Source organism: Panthera pardus, unplaced genomic scaffold (genome assembly GCF_024362965.1).
Source record: "Panthera pardus isolate Hobbes unplaced genomic scaffold, ASM2436296v1 HiC_scaffold_11, whole genome shotgun sequence".
In the NCBI taxonomy this organism is placed as follows: domain Eukaryota; kingdom Metazoa; phylum Chordata; class Mammalia; order Carnivora; family Felidae; genus Panthera; species Panthera pardus.
This window is the reverse complement of record NW_026526666.1, coordinates 106,497,181-106,512,868: the sequence shown is the minus strand read 5'-3', so window position 1 is coordinate 106,512,868 and position 15,688 is coordinate 106,497,181. Positions and strand designations below refer to the sequence as shown.

General features: G+C 62.7%; 2 protein-coding genes across 6 annotated transcripts; both read left to right on the top strand.

The window, feature by feature from the left end:
* The first annotated feature begins 508 nt into the window (after positions 1-508).
* Positions 509-6,695, top strand: KLHL17 (kelch like family member 17). Its single transcript, XM_019460994.2, has 12 exons — positions 509-748; positions 1,641-1,900; positions 1,988-2,109; positions 2,262-2,483; positions 2,974-3,090; positions 3,297-3,510; positions 3,830-3,974; positions 4,059-4,226; positions 4,650-4,738; positions 4,850-4,923; positions 5,103-5,284; positions 5,810-6,695. Exons 1-12 carry the CDS (start codon positions 639-641, stop codon positions 6,036-6,038), a joined length of 1,932 nt encoding a protein of 643 aa, XP_019316539.1. The 5' UTR covers positions 509-638; the 3' UTR covers positions 6,039-6,695.
* Positions 6,696-7,441: 746 nt separating this feature from the next.
* PLEKHN1 (pleckstrin homology domain containing N1) lies at positions 7,442-15,623 on the top strand. Of its 5 annotated transcripts, XM_053899148.1 has the most exons (16): positions 7,447-7,710; positions 7,816-7,915; positions 10,621-10,767; positions 10,871-10,951; positions 11,075-11,147; positions 11,490-11,617; positions 11,699-11,830; positions 12,018-12,098; positions 12,882-12,957; positions 13,075-13,223; positions 13,348-13,497; positions 13,719-13,859; positions 14,030-14,170; positions 14,327-14,536; positions 14,807-14,855; positions 14,940-15,623. In XM_053899148.1, the coding sequence occupies exons 1-16, from the start codon at positions 7,628-7,630 to the stop codon at positions 15,053-15,055; spliced, it is 1,857 nt and encodes a 618-aa protein (XP_053755123.1). In that variant the 5' UTR covers positions 7,447-7,627; the 3' UTR covers positions 15,056-15,623. The 5 variants fall into 5 exon arrangements, with proteins under 5 accessions (XP_053755120.1, XP_053755123.1, XP_053755118.1 ...); XM_053899145.1 differs by having other exon boundaries at positions 7,442-7,710; positions 10,871-11,147; XM_053899143.1 differs by lacking the exon at positions 13,348-13,497 and having other exon boundaries at positions 7,557-7,710; positions 10,871-11,147.
* The last annotated feature ends 65 nt before the right edge of the window (positions 15,624-15,688 follow it).

Here is a 15,688-nt window from a genome sequence, read left to right as displayed (position 1 = left end):
CCACCCATCTACCTAAAGGCAAGGCTCTGTGGGCCTGGACAGCCAGATCCCACAGCCTTCTTGGGAGCAGTCGTGGCTCCTGCCAGGTCCCCCAGGCCATGCACCCCTGTCCTACCACACCCTACCCCGCCCCACCCAGTTCAAGGCCTGGTACTTGTAGGAGTTCATGGAGCGAACTCAGCAAAGGCCAGACAGGCAAAATGGTCTGCGTGGGGTCACAAAGGGTCAGGGAGGATGTGGTCCTGGGCTGCCTCAGGCCCCAGGGGCAGCAGGGCCTTCCAAGCTTCGGGTCCAGGGTGCTTACGGGGGCGGGGCTTCTTGAATGAATTGGCGGGGATGGATGATGGTCGGTGAGGCTTCTCCTAGACAGGCGGCGGGCGGGGCCCAGGGGGCTTCCTGGAGGAGGAGGCAGGCAGAGAGCCCAGACATTGGGAGGATTAGAGTGCCTCGTTCAGTCCCCAAAGACGCGGGCTGCGCGGGAGGCGGAGCGGGCGGCGCCGAGAAACAGCGGCTGCGGGCAGGCGGCGGGACCGAGGGAAGCTGAGCCGGCCGCCACCGCCTAGCAGCCCTCCGGCCGTCAGTGCGTCCGTGCATCTGTGCGTTCTCCGCGGATCGCGGCGGGTCCGGCGGCCGAGACCATGCAGCCGCGCAGCGAGCGCCCGGCTGGCAGGACACAAAGCCCGGAGCACGGCAGTCCGGGGCCCGGGCCGGAGGCGCCGCCGCCGCCACCGCCGCCGCAGCCGCCGGCGTGAGTGGGCCGAGGGTCTGGGGACCGTAAGCCAGACCTGGGGCTGAGTGGGTCCGGGAAGGAGACAAGGAGGGGCGCGCGCCGACCCTGGCAGGCTGCCCGGAGGAGGCGGCCTCTGCGCCCCGCAGACTCGGCCGGCCGGTGGAGGGTACAACTCCTCCTCCGTTTATCGCGCACACAGAGACCTGGGACAGGACGTCCAGAGGTGGCTGCTTCCCGGAGGCTCTGTCCTCTCCCGCCGCCCTTGAATTCTGGCTGCGCTCTTTAGACTCAGGCGGCTTGTCTGCAGGATGCGTGTTGGGGGGGGGGGGGGGGGGAGAGGGGCGGGTGGAGCCGCTTCGGAGGGTCAAGTGAGGTCAGGCCTGATGGTGGGCATAGGGGTCTTCTTCAGAGCTGTCATACAGCATTAGCCAGTTTCGCTTCATGCACGTCCTGTGTGCCCAGCTCGTGCGGAGGACACTGGACTCATGGGAAACAGGAACGGTGGCCGGTCACAGACAGAGGAGAACCTGGTCCCAAGGAGGGCAGAGGAAGCCTGGTTCTTGGGAGAGTCACAGGCAGAGGGGGTCCTGGTTCTTATGGGTACACCTGGGCAGGGGGGAGTGCGGTGCCAGGAGGGTCCCAGCAGAGGAAGCCGTATAGGCCCGACAGTCGACATCAGGTGCGTGACTGAACCTCACGCTAGGAACAGGGACAGGGCAGTTTTGCTGGACTCCAGGGAGGCTCCCCGTACGTGAGGAAAAGTTGAGGAGGGTGGTCCTTGATGGAAGCCAGGTACGGGCTGCTGGACGGAGGGGTGACCTCCTGGGTGTCCTGGCCCTGCCTGAGGTTTCAGGGGTGGGTGGACAACTCCCTGCAGAGTGCACCCTGACCTGGCACTACCCACCTGCAGCCCAGAGGCAGAGCGTGCACGTCCTCGGCAGGCCCGGCCCACGGCCCCCATGGAGGGTGCAATGCAGCTGCTGAGCCGTGAGGGCCACACTGTGTCCCACAACTCCAAACGGCACTATCACGACGCCTTCGTGGCCATGAGCCGCATGAGGCAGCGTGGCCTCCTGTGTGACATCGTCCTGCACGTGGCAGCCAAGGAGATCCGAGCACACAAGGTGGTGCTAGCCTCCTGCAGCCCCTACTTCCACGCCATGTTCACAAGCAAGTACCACCACATCCAGTCTGGGCACTTGGGGGGCTCCGCAGATCTCACAGGGCAGGGACCGGCCTGACCCGCTGTCCCCACAGATGAGATGAGTGAGAGCCGCCAGACGCACGTGACACTGCACGACATTGACCCTCAGGCCTTGGACCAGCTGGTGCAGTTTGCATACACTGCCGAGATCGTCGTGGGCGAGGGCAACGTACAGGTGAGGGTGCCTCATCTCACAACTCACGGCACCTCTCCTGGGCCTCGTGCCTCAGCTCCCGGTGTCTTCTCGTGCCTCTCCCTGTCCCTCAGTGCCTCACGTCCCGTTTCTCCGCCCCTCTTCCCCTGGCTCTCTCTCATCTCACCCCACAGACTCTGCTCCCAGCTGCCAGCCTCCTGCAGCTGAATGGCGTCCGTGACGCCTGCTGCAAGTTCCTGCTGAGTCAGCTCGACCCCTCCAACTGCCTGGGCATCCGGGGCTTTGCTGACACACATTCCTGCGGTGACCTGCTCAAGGCAGCACACAGGTACGTGCTGCAGCACTTCGTGGATGTGGCCAAGACTGAGGAGTTCATGCTGTTGCCACTAAAGCAGGTAACGTGCCAGCTGGCATACAGCCTCGACCCTGACCCAGTCCCTAGACCCTGGACCCCAGACCCCGTCCTTAGGCCCCTGGCTCCCTTCATCTTGGCCCTTAAGACCTGGCCCTTTGCCCCCCTCCCCCCGCCCCCAACCCTTATTCCCAACCCATGACCCACGCTCCAGGCTCACGACCCACCCCCTGACCAAGCCCCACAACCTCATCCCCATTTTCTGACCCACCTAAGCGTTCAACCTTTGACTTCTGATCCCATCCTGCCCTGACCACACCCCTGCCTACAACCTCTAGTCCCTGGTTCCACATCCCCAGGACTGCTCTGGGCCTAGGTCCCCAGGAACCAAATCTGTGGCTCCTGACCTTGCTTGGCCCCTTCTCATAGGAACTCTGGGCTCCCTATCAGACTCTCCCTCCCAGGCACCTTCAGGGCTCCATGGGCCCCCAAGACCCTCCCCAGATCTCAGGTCTGAGGGTCCCCACCCCCAGGTGCTGGAACTGGTCTCCAGCGACAGCCTGAACGTGCCTTCGGAGGAGGACGTCTACCGTGCCGTCCTGAGCTGGGTCAAGCATGACGTGGACTCTCGGAGACAGCATGTCCCAAGGGTGAGGCCAGCGCCTGGGGGGGCCCAGCGTACCCGGGAGGGGCTGCACAGTGGCTGAGGGCCTGGGTGCACCTGGGCTCTGCCGTGTCCAGAGACACTTCACAGGAGTGATGCAGGCACGTGTTTCAGGAAGGGTCCAGGGTGTCTGAGAGTGAGTCTCTTCGCTGGGGCCTGCCCCCTGACCATGGCACCCCCTGCACCCCCCAGCTGATGAAGTGTGTGCGCCTGCCCCTGCTGAGCCGGGACTTCCTGCTGGGCCATGTGGATGCCGAGAGCCTGGTGAGGCACCACCCTGACTGCAAGGACCTGCTCATTGAGGCCCTCAAGTTCCACCTGCTGCCTGAGCAGAGGGGCGTTCTGGGCACCAGCCGTACGCGGCCCCGGCGCTGTGAGGGTGCTGGCCCTGTGCTCTTTGCTGTGGGTATGTTCACCTATCGTGTCCCCTGGTTTCCACGCCCCCCACATCACCTCCTTCTCCCCTCCCATCCCTGACCTATGCCTTCTATCTGTAAGCCAGTGCAAGCCTACCCCACGTTATATTGGTCACATCCTGCAGCCACCCCACACCGGCTCCTCTTGTCAGCCTACAGAGGACCCCGAGTGGTGTGACCCGCTCACCAATCCTCACCCCCACCCACACTTCAAGCCCCCATACTCTTGACCTTGACCTATGCTAGAGACCCCCAGCCCATTGCCTCCCTGGGGCCCCTTGTCCTGCCCTGTCACCTCCCCATCCCTAGGTGGAGGGAGCCTGTTCGCCATCCACGGGGACTGTGAAGCATACGACACACGCACTGACCGCTGGCACGTGGTGGCCTCCATGTCCACGCGCCGGGCCCGGGTGGGCGTGGCAGCAGTTGGGAACCGGCTGTATGCCGTGGGTGGGTAAGTGTGGAGGCTGGTCTGGGGTCAGGGGCTCAGCATATACCCGCTGGGCCAATCCTGACCGGCAACGGACCCCTCCCCTAGTTACGATGGGACTTCAGACCTGGCCACCGTAGAGTCGTACGACCCCGTGACCAACACCTGGCAGCCTGAGGTGTCCATGGGCACAAGGCGCAGCTGCCTGGGTGTGGCCGCCCTGCATGGGCTCCTGTATGCAGCTGGTGGCTACGATGGGGCCTCCTGCCTCAACAGGTAGTGGCCGGGGTCAGGGCCGGGTGGCCTCTTGGGGTTGGTTTGGCTGTAGGTGTGGCTGCATCAGGATTGCAGAAGTCATGCCTGAGGGGAGCAAAGAGGGATCCCACCTGACTCGAGTCACCCGGTGCCCTGGGCTTCTCCATCTGCACCAGCCCAGCTGCCCTTTCTTTTCCTCTCAAGTTCTTCCCAGCAGCCCAGGGGCTGGGCCCACGTGGACACTTGCCCAGGGTCTTTCAGGCAGCCGGCCAGTGGCTCATGCCCACCCAGAAGGCCTGCTTCTTGCTGCAGTGGGATTCTGGGGTCAGTCTCTGTGACTGCCCAGCATGGGACTGTAGTCATTCCGTAGGGGAGGGCAGGTCCTGGAACCAGGGCAGCCTTTCTGCCACTGCTCAAGGTCAGTAGCAGACCTGGTGTCCACAGTGCTGAGCGCTATGACCCTCTGACGGGAACATGGACGTCCATCGCTGCCATGAGCACCCGGAGGCGATACGTGCGTGTGGCCATGCTTGGTGGGTGACAGAGCCTGCTTTGTGTAGTGCCCACACCCCCACCCCTACCTGCCCCCACCCTGAGGACCCCACAAGTAGCAAGCACGCCGTGGGTATGTTGACTCTCTGCAGATGGGAACTTGTACGCGGTGGGTGGTTACGACAGCTCATCGCACCTGGCAACTGTGGAGAAGTATGAGCCCCAGGTACGAACCCTCACATTGATTTCCCTTTCTAAGAGCTATTTGAGGTCATCGCTCTGGTCACCCATGTCACCCAGAGGGTCAACCCTCTGCATCCCATCCCTTTCGCACAGATACCCTGCCCCGGAGTAGGGGTCTGCGCTTGTGGTGGGTCTGCCCCCAGCCACTTTCCTCAACCACAGGTAAACGCGTGGACGCCCGTGGCTTCCATGTTGAGCCGACGAAGCTCAGCAGGGGTGGCCGTGCTGGAGGGGGCTCTCTACGTGGCCGGCGGCAATGATGGCACCAGCTGCCTCAACTCTGTGGAGAGATACAGCCCTAAGGCGGGTGCCTGGGAGAGTGTAGCACCCATGAACATCCGAAGGTGCGCTCGCCCCTCCTCCACAGCCCGGGGGTCGTCACCACCACCTACCAGCGCCTGGCAGATAGGTCTTAGGGCCTCACCCCTGTGGGGTGTGCCGACCCCTCCCATCTGTACCCCCGCCCCCTCCGCCAGCTCCAGGTCCCCGCCCCCAGAAGTGCCGCCCCTGGTCCCACCCCAGAAGCGCCTCCCTGGTCCCGCCCCCAGAAGCTTCTTCCCCACCCCCGCCCCGTCCCGCCCCCAGAAGCGCCTTCCTGGCCCCGCCCCCAGAAGCGCCTCCCCTGGCTCCGCCCCCAGAAGCTCTTCCTCTGGTCCCGCCCCCAGAAGCGCCTCCCTGGTCCCGCCCCCAGAAGCTTCTTCCCCACCCCCGCCCCGTCCCGCCCCCAGAAGCGCCTTCCTGGCCCCGCCCCCAGAAGCGCCTCCCCTGGCTCCGCCCCCAGAAGCTCTTCCTCTGGTCCCGCCCCCAGAAGCTCTTCCCTGGCCCCACCCCCAAGTCTCACCACCCCGACCCCACCCCCACGCCTCTAGGAGCACCCACGACCTAGTGGCCATGGACGGCTGGCTGTACGCGGTGGGGGGCAACGATGGCAGCTCCAGCCTCAACTCCATCGAGAAGTATAACCCGAGGACCAACAAGTGGGTGGCCGCGTCCTGCATGTTCACGCGGCGCAGCAGCGTGGGCGCGGCGGTGCTCGAGCTGCTCAACTTCCCGCCGCCCTCTTCACCCACGCTGTCCGTGTCGTCCACCAGCCTCTGAGCCGCCGCGCGGATTGCACAGAGACCCGGCCCCGCGGCCTCCCACATGCCTTAAGCCCCAAGGGGTGGCCCCAGCGCCTCGTGTGTCGGGGGCGGGGTGCTCGACCCCCACCGGGAAAGTCCTGCCCTGTGTGTCCATGTCTCTCTGCGTCGAGGCTGTCCATTTCTGTGTTCGTTCCTCAGTGTTTGTGTGTGTACCGTTTATTTACTTAATGGTTGGTTTATTCATTGTTTATTGATCGATGAGCAGCGCAGCACCCACCAGTTTACAGTTTCCCCTTGAAGTGTCCTGTGTCTCTGGGACCAAGCTGCCTTCCCCTGAGTCCTGCGGCCCCACTGGGGGCACCAGGGAGAGATGGGTCAGGGGTGAACTCAGACTCTGCAGACCTAGATGGACTGAGGGGCAGATGCAGAGCAGCAGGCCAGGGTTAGTGGGGTGGGGGCTTTCTGCGCAGGTGCAGACCCTTCCAGCCTGGGCTTTGCACACCACCCCTACCATGCCCAGCCAGGCACACTCCCAAGGAAGTCATGAAGCAGCAGGCTTCCTTCTCGTGGGCATGGTGTCTTTTCTGGATCCTGCACTGAGCTGAGCACAAGCGTGCCACAGACCCCACACAGCAATATGAGCCAACTTGAACAATAAACATGTTTCTGGGGCTCTGTGGGCTTGAGGCTGAGCGTACATCTCCACCCTTTGGGGTCCTGCCTGGAATGACCGGGAGGGCGCGGGGACAGGCGTGCGGCTGGGGGAGGCTCTGCGCTGGCAGCTGGGGGCTTTGAGGCCGCATCGTCACATCCAGGTGGGACAGGGAGGCGATGTTGTGGACAAGCACCCGGCCAGGAGTGTGGTTTGCTGTCAGCATGGTCCGGAGAGGCCTTCATGGTCCCATCTCATCATCCCAGGCTCTGGAGAGGGGGGTGGGTGTACACAGCATTACCCCTGCCTCACCACGATGGTCCTGGGGACACCCAGGAGGTTTGTGGCCTCCTTTTCTGGGCATTGGCCAGGGACGGAGAGGTTGGGGGAGGGTCCTGGCTTCCCCTTCCCTAAAGTTGCACACTCCTGTTTCAGCAGCTGAGAGTAAGCACACACCCCCTTAGTCAGTGGTGACTCAATGGCATTTGGGTGGAAACAGGATGTGTGCTCTCAGTGGGGAGGGGTTGTATCAGGCAGGGGAGAGAGGGGGGGATCCTTGGGCTCACGGAGCTCCAGCCCCAGGCAACCCCAACCTGAGTGTTGGCAGGCCACATACTCATAAACCAGGCCTTCGAGGCGACTGCTGTACAGACTGGAGGCCAAGGTGGGTTCTCTTGGCTGGACCCCGGGAGAAGACTCTTCCCACCCCCCACACCCCTACCCCCACCCCAACTCCAGCCTAGCCTGTGTGTGTGGAGGACCAGGGCAGAGAGCTGAAAGGCTTGGGCCCAGGGGAGGGTGGGTCCCTCCCAGAAAGGCTCCACCCTCGTCCGGCCCTTAGGTATAGGGCAAGACTTCCCAGAGCCCCGCCTGGGAGGCGGGACGTGAGGCTCAGTACCGAGGGACACAGACCGGTCGACCTGTTCCACTGGGGCACGCCACTCCCGCCGCCCATGGGGAACAGCCACTGCGTCCCTCAGGCCCCTAGGAGGCTCCGGGCCTCCTTCTCCAGAAAGCCCTCGCTGAAGGGGAATAGGTGAGGGCGGGGGAGGGGGGAGCTCAGCCTCGGCCACTAGGTCACAGGGTGTCCCTCAGTCTGCCTCTGGGGCCAGGCTGTGAGCCCCACTTCACTTGTCCCCAGAGAGGATGGCGCAAGGAAGCTGGCTGGCCTGTTTGGCACCGAGGCCGGTCCTGACGGGGACACCACTGCTGACAAGATCTTCTACTACGTCCCTGGGACGGTGAGCAGGCGGGTGGGCGTGTCCCAGCTCACAGGGGTGCGGTGGCGGTGGTCTCCGTGTGGCTGTGTGTGCCTGTCCTATCTTCGCTCGGCCCAGGGTCTTACCCCCTCAGCCTGGGGGGAGTCAGATCCCGAGTGAGGTGAGGAAGCAGACGCTGCCCCACCCTAGGGAGCTCATGCGGCCGAAAGTCTGAGTGGAGAGCGAAACTGAGAGACACTGAGTCAGTGGGGCGAGGGAGCACCGGGCAGGGGCGGGCCACAGGCGGGGCCTCCAGGAGTCTCTCTGCTACGCGGGAGGGGGCCCCAAGGTCAGGCTGTCCGCTCAGAACCGTACCTGTGGTGTCTGCCCACCCCCAGGATTGGGCGCGGGACAGCATGTCCAGGCATATTCGAGATGGACCAAGCACATGTATCTATGTCGCCGCGTGGGCGCGGGTGTCACGGTGGTGGTGTGGCTGTGAACCCCCACCCTCTGTCATTACTCTGAGAGGAAGAGGCTTTAGGTGAACAGGGAGCCAGCCTCTCACCTACTCTGGACCTGTTTCTCCCAGGGGGTATCTCGGCATCCACTGCTGCCTCATTCCACAGCAGCCCACTGTGCCCCGCCCCCCCCCCAAGGCCACACAGCAGGGATGTGGCTCCCGTGTGCTAGGCCCGCCTCTGAACTGAATTCCACCCCCTCTCACCCTGCCCACCTCCTTGAGGCTAAGGGTTAGCTGAGTGGGGAGAGACCCGCAAGCCCTCTTCCCCAGCTTGGATAGCACCGGGTGGGGGTGAGGCTCTGCTATGTGCAGAAACCCCGGCACATGAGGGAAATGAGCCTCCAATTTCTTGGGAGACATAGAAGCAGTAACATTTGTGACTCTGGGCCAGGGCCCACGCCCTGCATCCCTCTGTCCTCGCACTGCCCCTTTGAGGCCTAGCAGCTGGTGTGGGCTTCCAGAGCTCACCTTTCCAACGTGTTCCTCTCAGGCTGGGAAGCCCACCCCTGTCCCCTCTCTTGCCCTCTGTGGTCCCAGGGCTCTCCGCAGGCAAAGTGCTGGCTTGAGAAACCATGCTGCCTCAGAGAAGTGGGCAGGGCACTCTGTCCAGGCTCTGGCTGGGCTGGGCTGGAGTCCCTCCGTGTGGTCGCATCATGTGACCCTGGTGGAGTCACGTGAGGTGTGGTGGCCCTGGTGGTCCTCTTTTGGCAGGACATAGCAGGAAAGGGGACCAGGCAGGTTGAACCTACAAATGAACCAACCTTGCCACAGCTATGAGCTAACTCCTCCCTGGGCCCTAAGGCTGGGCCCGGGCCACAGGGACAGCTGTGTGGCCCTTCCTGCTCCATGGCCTAATTTTCATGGGTCCCATCCCTGAGCTGTTCCCCACACTGGGTGTGGGTACAGGAGGCCCCACCCAGAGTCAGGGAGGCCAGGAAGCCGTGAGCCTGTTCACATTCCTGGGCTTGCCCAAGGGGTGGCTTAGCTTGGCCAGGACTCAGCAGCCTTTGAGATGGCCCCTGCTAGCACCCAAATGAAGCATGGCCCCAACTCGCCCCTGAGCCCCTAGACCTCAGCCCTTCCAGCCAGGGTGTCAGGTCAACACCCATCCCTATCCGACTCCCAATCTGATGATTAACGCCCCCGACTACAGAGGATCCCCTGTGTGCCAGAATCAGCTAAGTGTGTGTGGGCACTGACAATCCCTCCCCTCAACAGACAGGCATTGAACCTCCAGCGCATCCCAGGCCTGGCCTAGGCCCTGGGGATACAGCAGTGGGCAAAATAGACAAAGACCCCATTCTCTTGATATTCCCATCCCTGTGACAGAGCCAGATAACAAGTAAAAGATATGATAAGTCAGATGTGGTGGCATTAAGGAGAAAAGTAAAGGAGGAAAGGTGTGCAGAGGGATCAGGGAAGGTTACAAAGTTACCCAGAAGCGATCTCCTAGAGAAGGTGATATCTGAGCCAAATCCTGATGGGTGAGAAGAGAGTTGGCCTGAGTAGTCCAGGCAGAGGGACAGCAAGTACAAAGGCCCTGAGGCAGCCTGTGCATGATATGAGAGAATAGGACTACAGGAGGCGGCAGATCACAGGGGACCCTTTGAGCCATTTCCAGGACCTTGGGCTTCTCTGTGGGTGAGGTGAAGGGGCCCGCTGTGGTGTGCCAAAGCTGTCGGCACAGACTCTCAAGGGCTGATCTGATGCATCTTTTTCTGGCTCCCCAGTCACTGACATGCTGGTAGTTTGAAATGGGCCACGGTGGGAGTATTTACATCGAAATCGCCTCCCCCACTTTGTAGAACCAGGTATTAAACATTTACAGCCAACACTACAAGCATGGGAGTGTTTCGAGCACCGTCTCCGTCAGGTGCCCCCAAACCCCTCTGACCGACAAGTCTTTGGAGGCTGAGTAACTGACACGAGGGTATGCAGCTGAGGAAATGTCTAAAATGAGGGTTGGATCTCCGCTGAGTTCAGACTTCGCTGTCTCTACCACCGGGCCATGTAATTTTATGACTGGCAGGCAGTGTTCGCTCGTGTGTGTATCTTCCCACTATTTCCACGTTAAGAAGCTGTGAGTGTGTGTACGGTTCTGTACCTATGAGCGATGGTGTGTGTGTGTGTTCCTAACCTTTGTATTGTGTAACTGTAGGGGTGTGTATGGGCGGGGCAGCTGGTCCCAGGTCAGGCCCCCTCCCCTGAGCTCTGCTCCCCACAGGACATCCCAGATTTGGAGAGCCAGCGAGAAAATCTAGAGCAGCCGTTCCTGAGTGTGTTCAAGAAGGGGCGGCGGAGGGTGCCTGTGAGGAATCTGGGCAAGGTTATACACTATGCCAAGGTCCAGCTGCGATTCCAGCACAGCCAGGTGGGGTCAGGCCGGGCCGAGCGGGGAGGGGGCAGGGGTGCTCGGGTACCGGCCCGGGGCCTGACCCCCAGCCCGTCACACCGGCAGCCCTGCTCTCCCCCAGGACATCAGCGACTGCTTCCTGGAGCTGTTCCCCTCTTACCTGTACTTCCAGGCCCATGGTTCCAAAGGACTCACCTTCCAGGTGCGGGGAAACAGGCAAAGGGCGGAGGCTGGGGGTAGAGGAAGAGAGCAGCCTCCTGGGAGGCGGGTGTCCACGTCCCACTCGGGGTCCCCCAGCCCTCCTCTCCCCCACGTGCTCTGGCAGGGGCTGTTACCACTGGCGGAGCTGAGTGTCTGCCCGCTCGAGGGATCCAGAGAGCATGCCTTCCAGATCACAGGTGTGTGGGGGGCATGAGTGGACCTGGCCCCCAGGAGGGACCTCTAGCTGGGGCTGCTCAGGGACCTCGGTCTGGCTGAGCTTCAGAACAATGGAGGGACCCTGAGTGCACTGGGGGATCCTGGCTTTTCCTCCAGCGTGCCCATGAGCATTTGCTGGGCAGGGGTGCAAGGTAGCGGGTAGGGGACCTCCAGGGCTGTGAATGTGGCCCTGTTAGTGGCCGATGGTCCCAGATGGTGTCACAGGCTCCTCCTGTTCCAGGCCTTGGGGTGCCCATGGATCCCTCGGGCAGGGCCTATCCTGTGGGCTGCTGGCCCAGCCCACTCCACTCCTCCACCCCCAGGCCCGCTGCCTGCTCCCCTTCTCGTGCTCTGCTCCAGCCAGGCTGAGCTGGGCCGCTGGCTGTACCACCTGGAAAAGCAGATGGCCCTCGTGGGAGGGCTGCAGCACTGCCACTCATCGCCCCCGCAGGTGAGTGCCAGGAACCCCCACCCCCCTTTCCATCCCCCCTGCGCCCACACCCTCTGCCTGCCCCTGACCCCCCTCCGCTAGGGCCTCCCTGAGGACGAGCTGCCCTGGACTCTACAGCGCAGACTGACCCGGCTGCGGACAGCATCGGGGCGTCAGATGGTGGGTAGTGCCATCTGTGCCTCGAGGGTCAAGCTTCAGCATCTGCCTTCACAGGTGCGTGGGAGGCGGGGGGACCCAGGGGTGACAGGAGATGGGGCCACAGGGATGAAGACATGGGGGCACAGGATGGATGGGAGGGGGAATGGAGGAGGGGACAAAAGATGGGGGAGGGGTGAGGAATGGGGTCCAGGCCCTCGCCCACACTGGTCGAGCCCCCCCTCTGCCTTTGACTCCCTTGCAGGAACAGTGGGACCGGCTCTTGGTCCTGTACCCAACGTCACTGGCCATTTTCTCTGAGGAAGCAGATGGGCTTTGCTTTAAGGTGGGTCCCTCCCCACTGTGGACCTGCCCCAGGGAGACACCCTGTGTGTGGGGGTGGGAGAGGGCAGTGGCTCCGGAGGAACCTGTATTTCGGGGCCTGTTGGGACAGAGTGTGCTGGCCCCACCCACCTGGCCCGCTGCCCTGGTCAGTCTGGTCTCAGCTGCGATGTGGCTAAGGAGGGACCCCTGCGTAGGACCCCTTATTATCCTAGAGCATCCTCCACCACCAGCAGGACCGTCACCGAGGCAGGGTGCATGGGGGCAGAACCCCTCCTGGGAGGCACTCTTGTGTTGGCCCCCAGTATCTCTGAGAGGGGCCTATACCTCCGAGCGGACATTTTCCAGTGTGTGTGTGTGTGTGTGTGTGTGTGTGTGTGTGTGTGTGAGGGTCCTCTCGAGCTGGAGTGTGTCTGTCATGTGTATCACAGTAACCTTCTACCCTCAGTCACTGAGGAACATACAGGGGTCTCCTGCATGATCCCTCCCACCCTAGCCCCAGTCTTAATAGGTGACCCAGGGGACCAGTCCCCAGAAGCATCCATCTGTGCCTGCCATTGGCTGATGGAGGCCCCACCCAGAGTCCAGGGGTAAAGGTATCCCTCAGGAGAGACGGGGAGCACTGACCTCCCTCAGGGATGTCAGCCTCAGCCTGCCTTGCCCTCTGCCTGTGCTCTGAGGGCCCAGCCCGGCTCTGGAGGGTGAGACAGAATTATGGGCCCAGGCAGAGGCACAGGGTTGCACCCACCCCAGACTGAGGCTCCGTCTTTCATCACTGCCCCCACAGGGGGAGCTCCCACTCAGCGCCATCCACATCAACCTGGAGGAGAAGGAGAAGCAGATCCGCTCTTTCCTCATCGAAGGTGGGTGGAGGCCTGGGCTGGGAGGGAGGGCGTGGGCCTCCCGGGCGCCCCAGCTCCTCAGTGGGGCCTTGCAGGGGGCTTCTGTTGCCAGGCCCCCTCACAGTGTCTGTGTGCTAGGCCGTCTCATCAACACCATTCGCGTGCTGTGTGCCAGCTACGAGGACTACAGCCACTGGCTGCTCTGCCTGCAGACGGTCTCCCACAGGGACGGAGCTCCCCCACTGCCTGGCCCCGAGAGCTTCCCAGGGCTGCGGGTGTCCACACAGGTGAGGGGCCAGCAAGGACAGATGCTGCACCCACCTCTCAGGTTCTGGGCAGAAGGGTGGGTGGGGAGGGAGAGGGGTCCTGCTGTCTGTCTCACCTCCCCTCTGCCTGCCCCCTGGTGTCCAGGTCATGGGTGGTGGCCGAGGCTCGCTCTCCTCAGATGGACGAACCAGCTGGGGCTCAGGGTGCCCAGCACCCCCGTCCACGCACACCAGCCACTCTCTCCCTGAGTCCTCGGTGCCGTCCACCACAGGCTGCCCCGCCCAGCCTGTGCCTGTGAGCATCTGGGAGTGGGGAGGGATAGGCAGAAGAAGGGGGCAGGGAGTCACGAGGACAGTTTGTGTTGGGGAACCTGGACCCCCATGGCACCCCGTTTCAAGCAGGACCCTAGTTCCCCAGGGGAGGAGACTCAGACTGAAGGGAACTTTGTGCAGCCTCATGGGGTTGAGTGGGTCAGGGCCCTAGGGAACCTTCTGGAAGGTCTTTGGTCCCCACAGGACCAGGCCAACCCTGGCGGCACCAGCACCAGCAGGCAGAGGGCAGAGCTGAGACGGAGCAGCAGCAGTCGGTCACCCAGGAACAAGGCCCGGGCTGAGGGGCCCGGCCAGGCCACCTCGTTGTTTTTGGACCTGACCAAGGTGAGCCCAGCACGCTGACCCAGTTCTCCATCCCACCCTTCATCTCCCTGGCCTCCATTTCTCAGGCCCAGGTGGCCCTGGAGCCACCTAGAGGCCTTCTTGCTCAGAGAAGGGAGGACTCAGGCCACCTCCTCTTCAGGAAACCTGTCCCTCCCGCCTCTTGCCTGCAGCTGAGCAAGCACAGCCCGGAGGGCAACCCCGAGGCCCGAGACCAGCCTCCGGAGGCCCCACGGTCCCCGCTCTATGCCGATCCCTACACACCACCTGCTACCTCCCACCACAAGATCACAGATGTCCAGGGCCTGGATGAGGTCAGTTCCCTGTGGGGGACGGACAGGGCTGGGTGTGTCCACAGCCTGAGGTCCACTCAGCCATGATGAGAGGCCAAGGCATTTCGGGGACAGGGATTCCCTCAGCTCTACCGAGGTTCTGGTCCAGAGCCTCAGGTCACCACCCCTTTCTTGCAGTTCCTCAGCGCGATGCAGAGCTCGCTTGGACCTGAGTCCTCAAGCGCATTCCCCTCGGTCCCTGTGTCTGTGCCTGTCTCTGACCCCAGCTCTGGGCTCTGTGGTCCCCACTTGCTCTCCAAGAAGGGAGCCCTGCAGCCGCGAGCCTCTCAGCGGCACCGAGGCTCTGTCCAGGGCCAGGGTCCACCACCCCCAGACTCCCCTCAGCATGTGAGTAGCAGCACCCACCCCTGCTGGGCAAAGGGTTCTGCGGGGAGGTGGAAACAGTGTGTGGCCTCGGGGACCCTGGGGGAGCAGGACAGACAGAAACAGGGAAGATATGGCAGGTCAAGGACAGGAAGCAGCAGCAGGCTGGGGGGAGGCTGTAGGAAGGGTAGGTGCGGGAGGAAAAGGTGGGGGTGGGATCTGGCAGATTCGTGGGCTGGTCTCCAAGCGTCCCCCCCAGGGCTCAGATCTCAGACTTGTGGTTGGGGTCCCCAGGTCTCCCCTGGGAGAGAAGTCTCACCCGACCCCCTGCCGCCTCCCTCAGGTGAGTGAAGGCCCTTGCCTCTTTCTGAGGGGAGCTCTGGGTGTTGCTTCCTGAAGGCACATGCATCTCTGTCCCCCCCACCAGGTGGCCATCCCCTCAGGAGCTATGACAACATCTGGGACAAAGCTTCATCTCCTTCCCACAAGCGCTGGCCCCGCGGAGCACCTGAGGCTGGTGGGGGGCTCATCCAGTGGATCTGATGGCCCCTGGGCCGGCTGGTTCTTGGGACTACCCGCCAGCATTAAGCCGGGAGTGGGGGGTCTGCAGCAGAGCTGGGTCTTTCTTTGTAGGGCCACAGGCTGACCAGCATCCAATACCTGAACGCCATCGAAGGCTGAGTCAGTGTCTGACCCCAGCAGGGTGCAGGGGTCTCCAGAACTCTGAGTTTCCCTGGGCTCTGGAGGGGCCAGGCAGAGGGCCTCATACCGAAGATGGCCTGGTGACACTGCTCAGGTCAGACACAGATCAGAGCAGGATGCATGGAGGGACCAAACTTGAACCATTCCTCCAGGGAAGACACGGGGAGGCCACTTGGTGCAGGCTTTACCTGGGGGTGGGAGAACAGCGTAGGTGTGAAGGCCAGAGGGCTGAGAAAGATTAGTGAGGGTCAGAGCACGTGAGGTCAGAGAGCACAAGGGTAGGAGGTCAGCGAAGTCTGAGACATCACAAGCAGAGGCAGGAGGGTGTTCTGGGCAAATGCGAGTGGACTGCGGCCGGCTGGGAGAAACTGACAAGAGACTAAACATAAAGATAAAGATTTTATTTGTGCTGCGTGTCCCCGCGTTTTCCACTCAGCAGCCAGAAGTCCCCTGTCCTGGGGACCCTGTGCACAT

Coding starts and splice junctions, on each gene's coding strand:
- KLHL17 (XM_019460994.2), top strand. CDS start 639: ATGCAGCCGCGCAGCGAGCGCCCGGCTGGCAGGACACAAAGCCCGGAG. Junction 4,227..4,649: donor GGGGCCTCCTGCCTCAACAG/GTAGTGGCCGGG, acceptor TGGTGTCCACAG/TGCTGAGCGCTATGACCCTC. Junction 4,924..5,102: donor TGGAGAAGTATGAGCCCCAG/GTACGAACCCTC, acceptor CCTCAACCACAG/GTAAACGCGTGGACGCCCGT.
- PLEKHN1 (XM_053899145.1), top strand. CDS start 7,628: ATGGGGAACAGCCACTGCGTCCCTCAGGCCCCTAGGAGGCTCCGGGCC. Junction 11,148..11,489: donor GCATGCCTTCCAGATCACAG/GTGTGTGGGGGG, acceptor CTCCACCCCCAG/GCCCGCTGCCTGCTCCCCTT. Junction 14,171..14,326: donor ATGTCCAGGGCCTGGATGAG/GTCAGTTCCCTG, acceptor CCTTTCTTGCAG/TTCCTCAGCGCGATGCAGAG.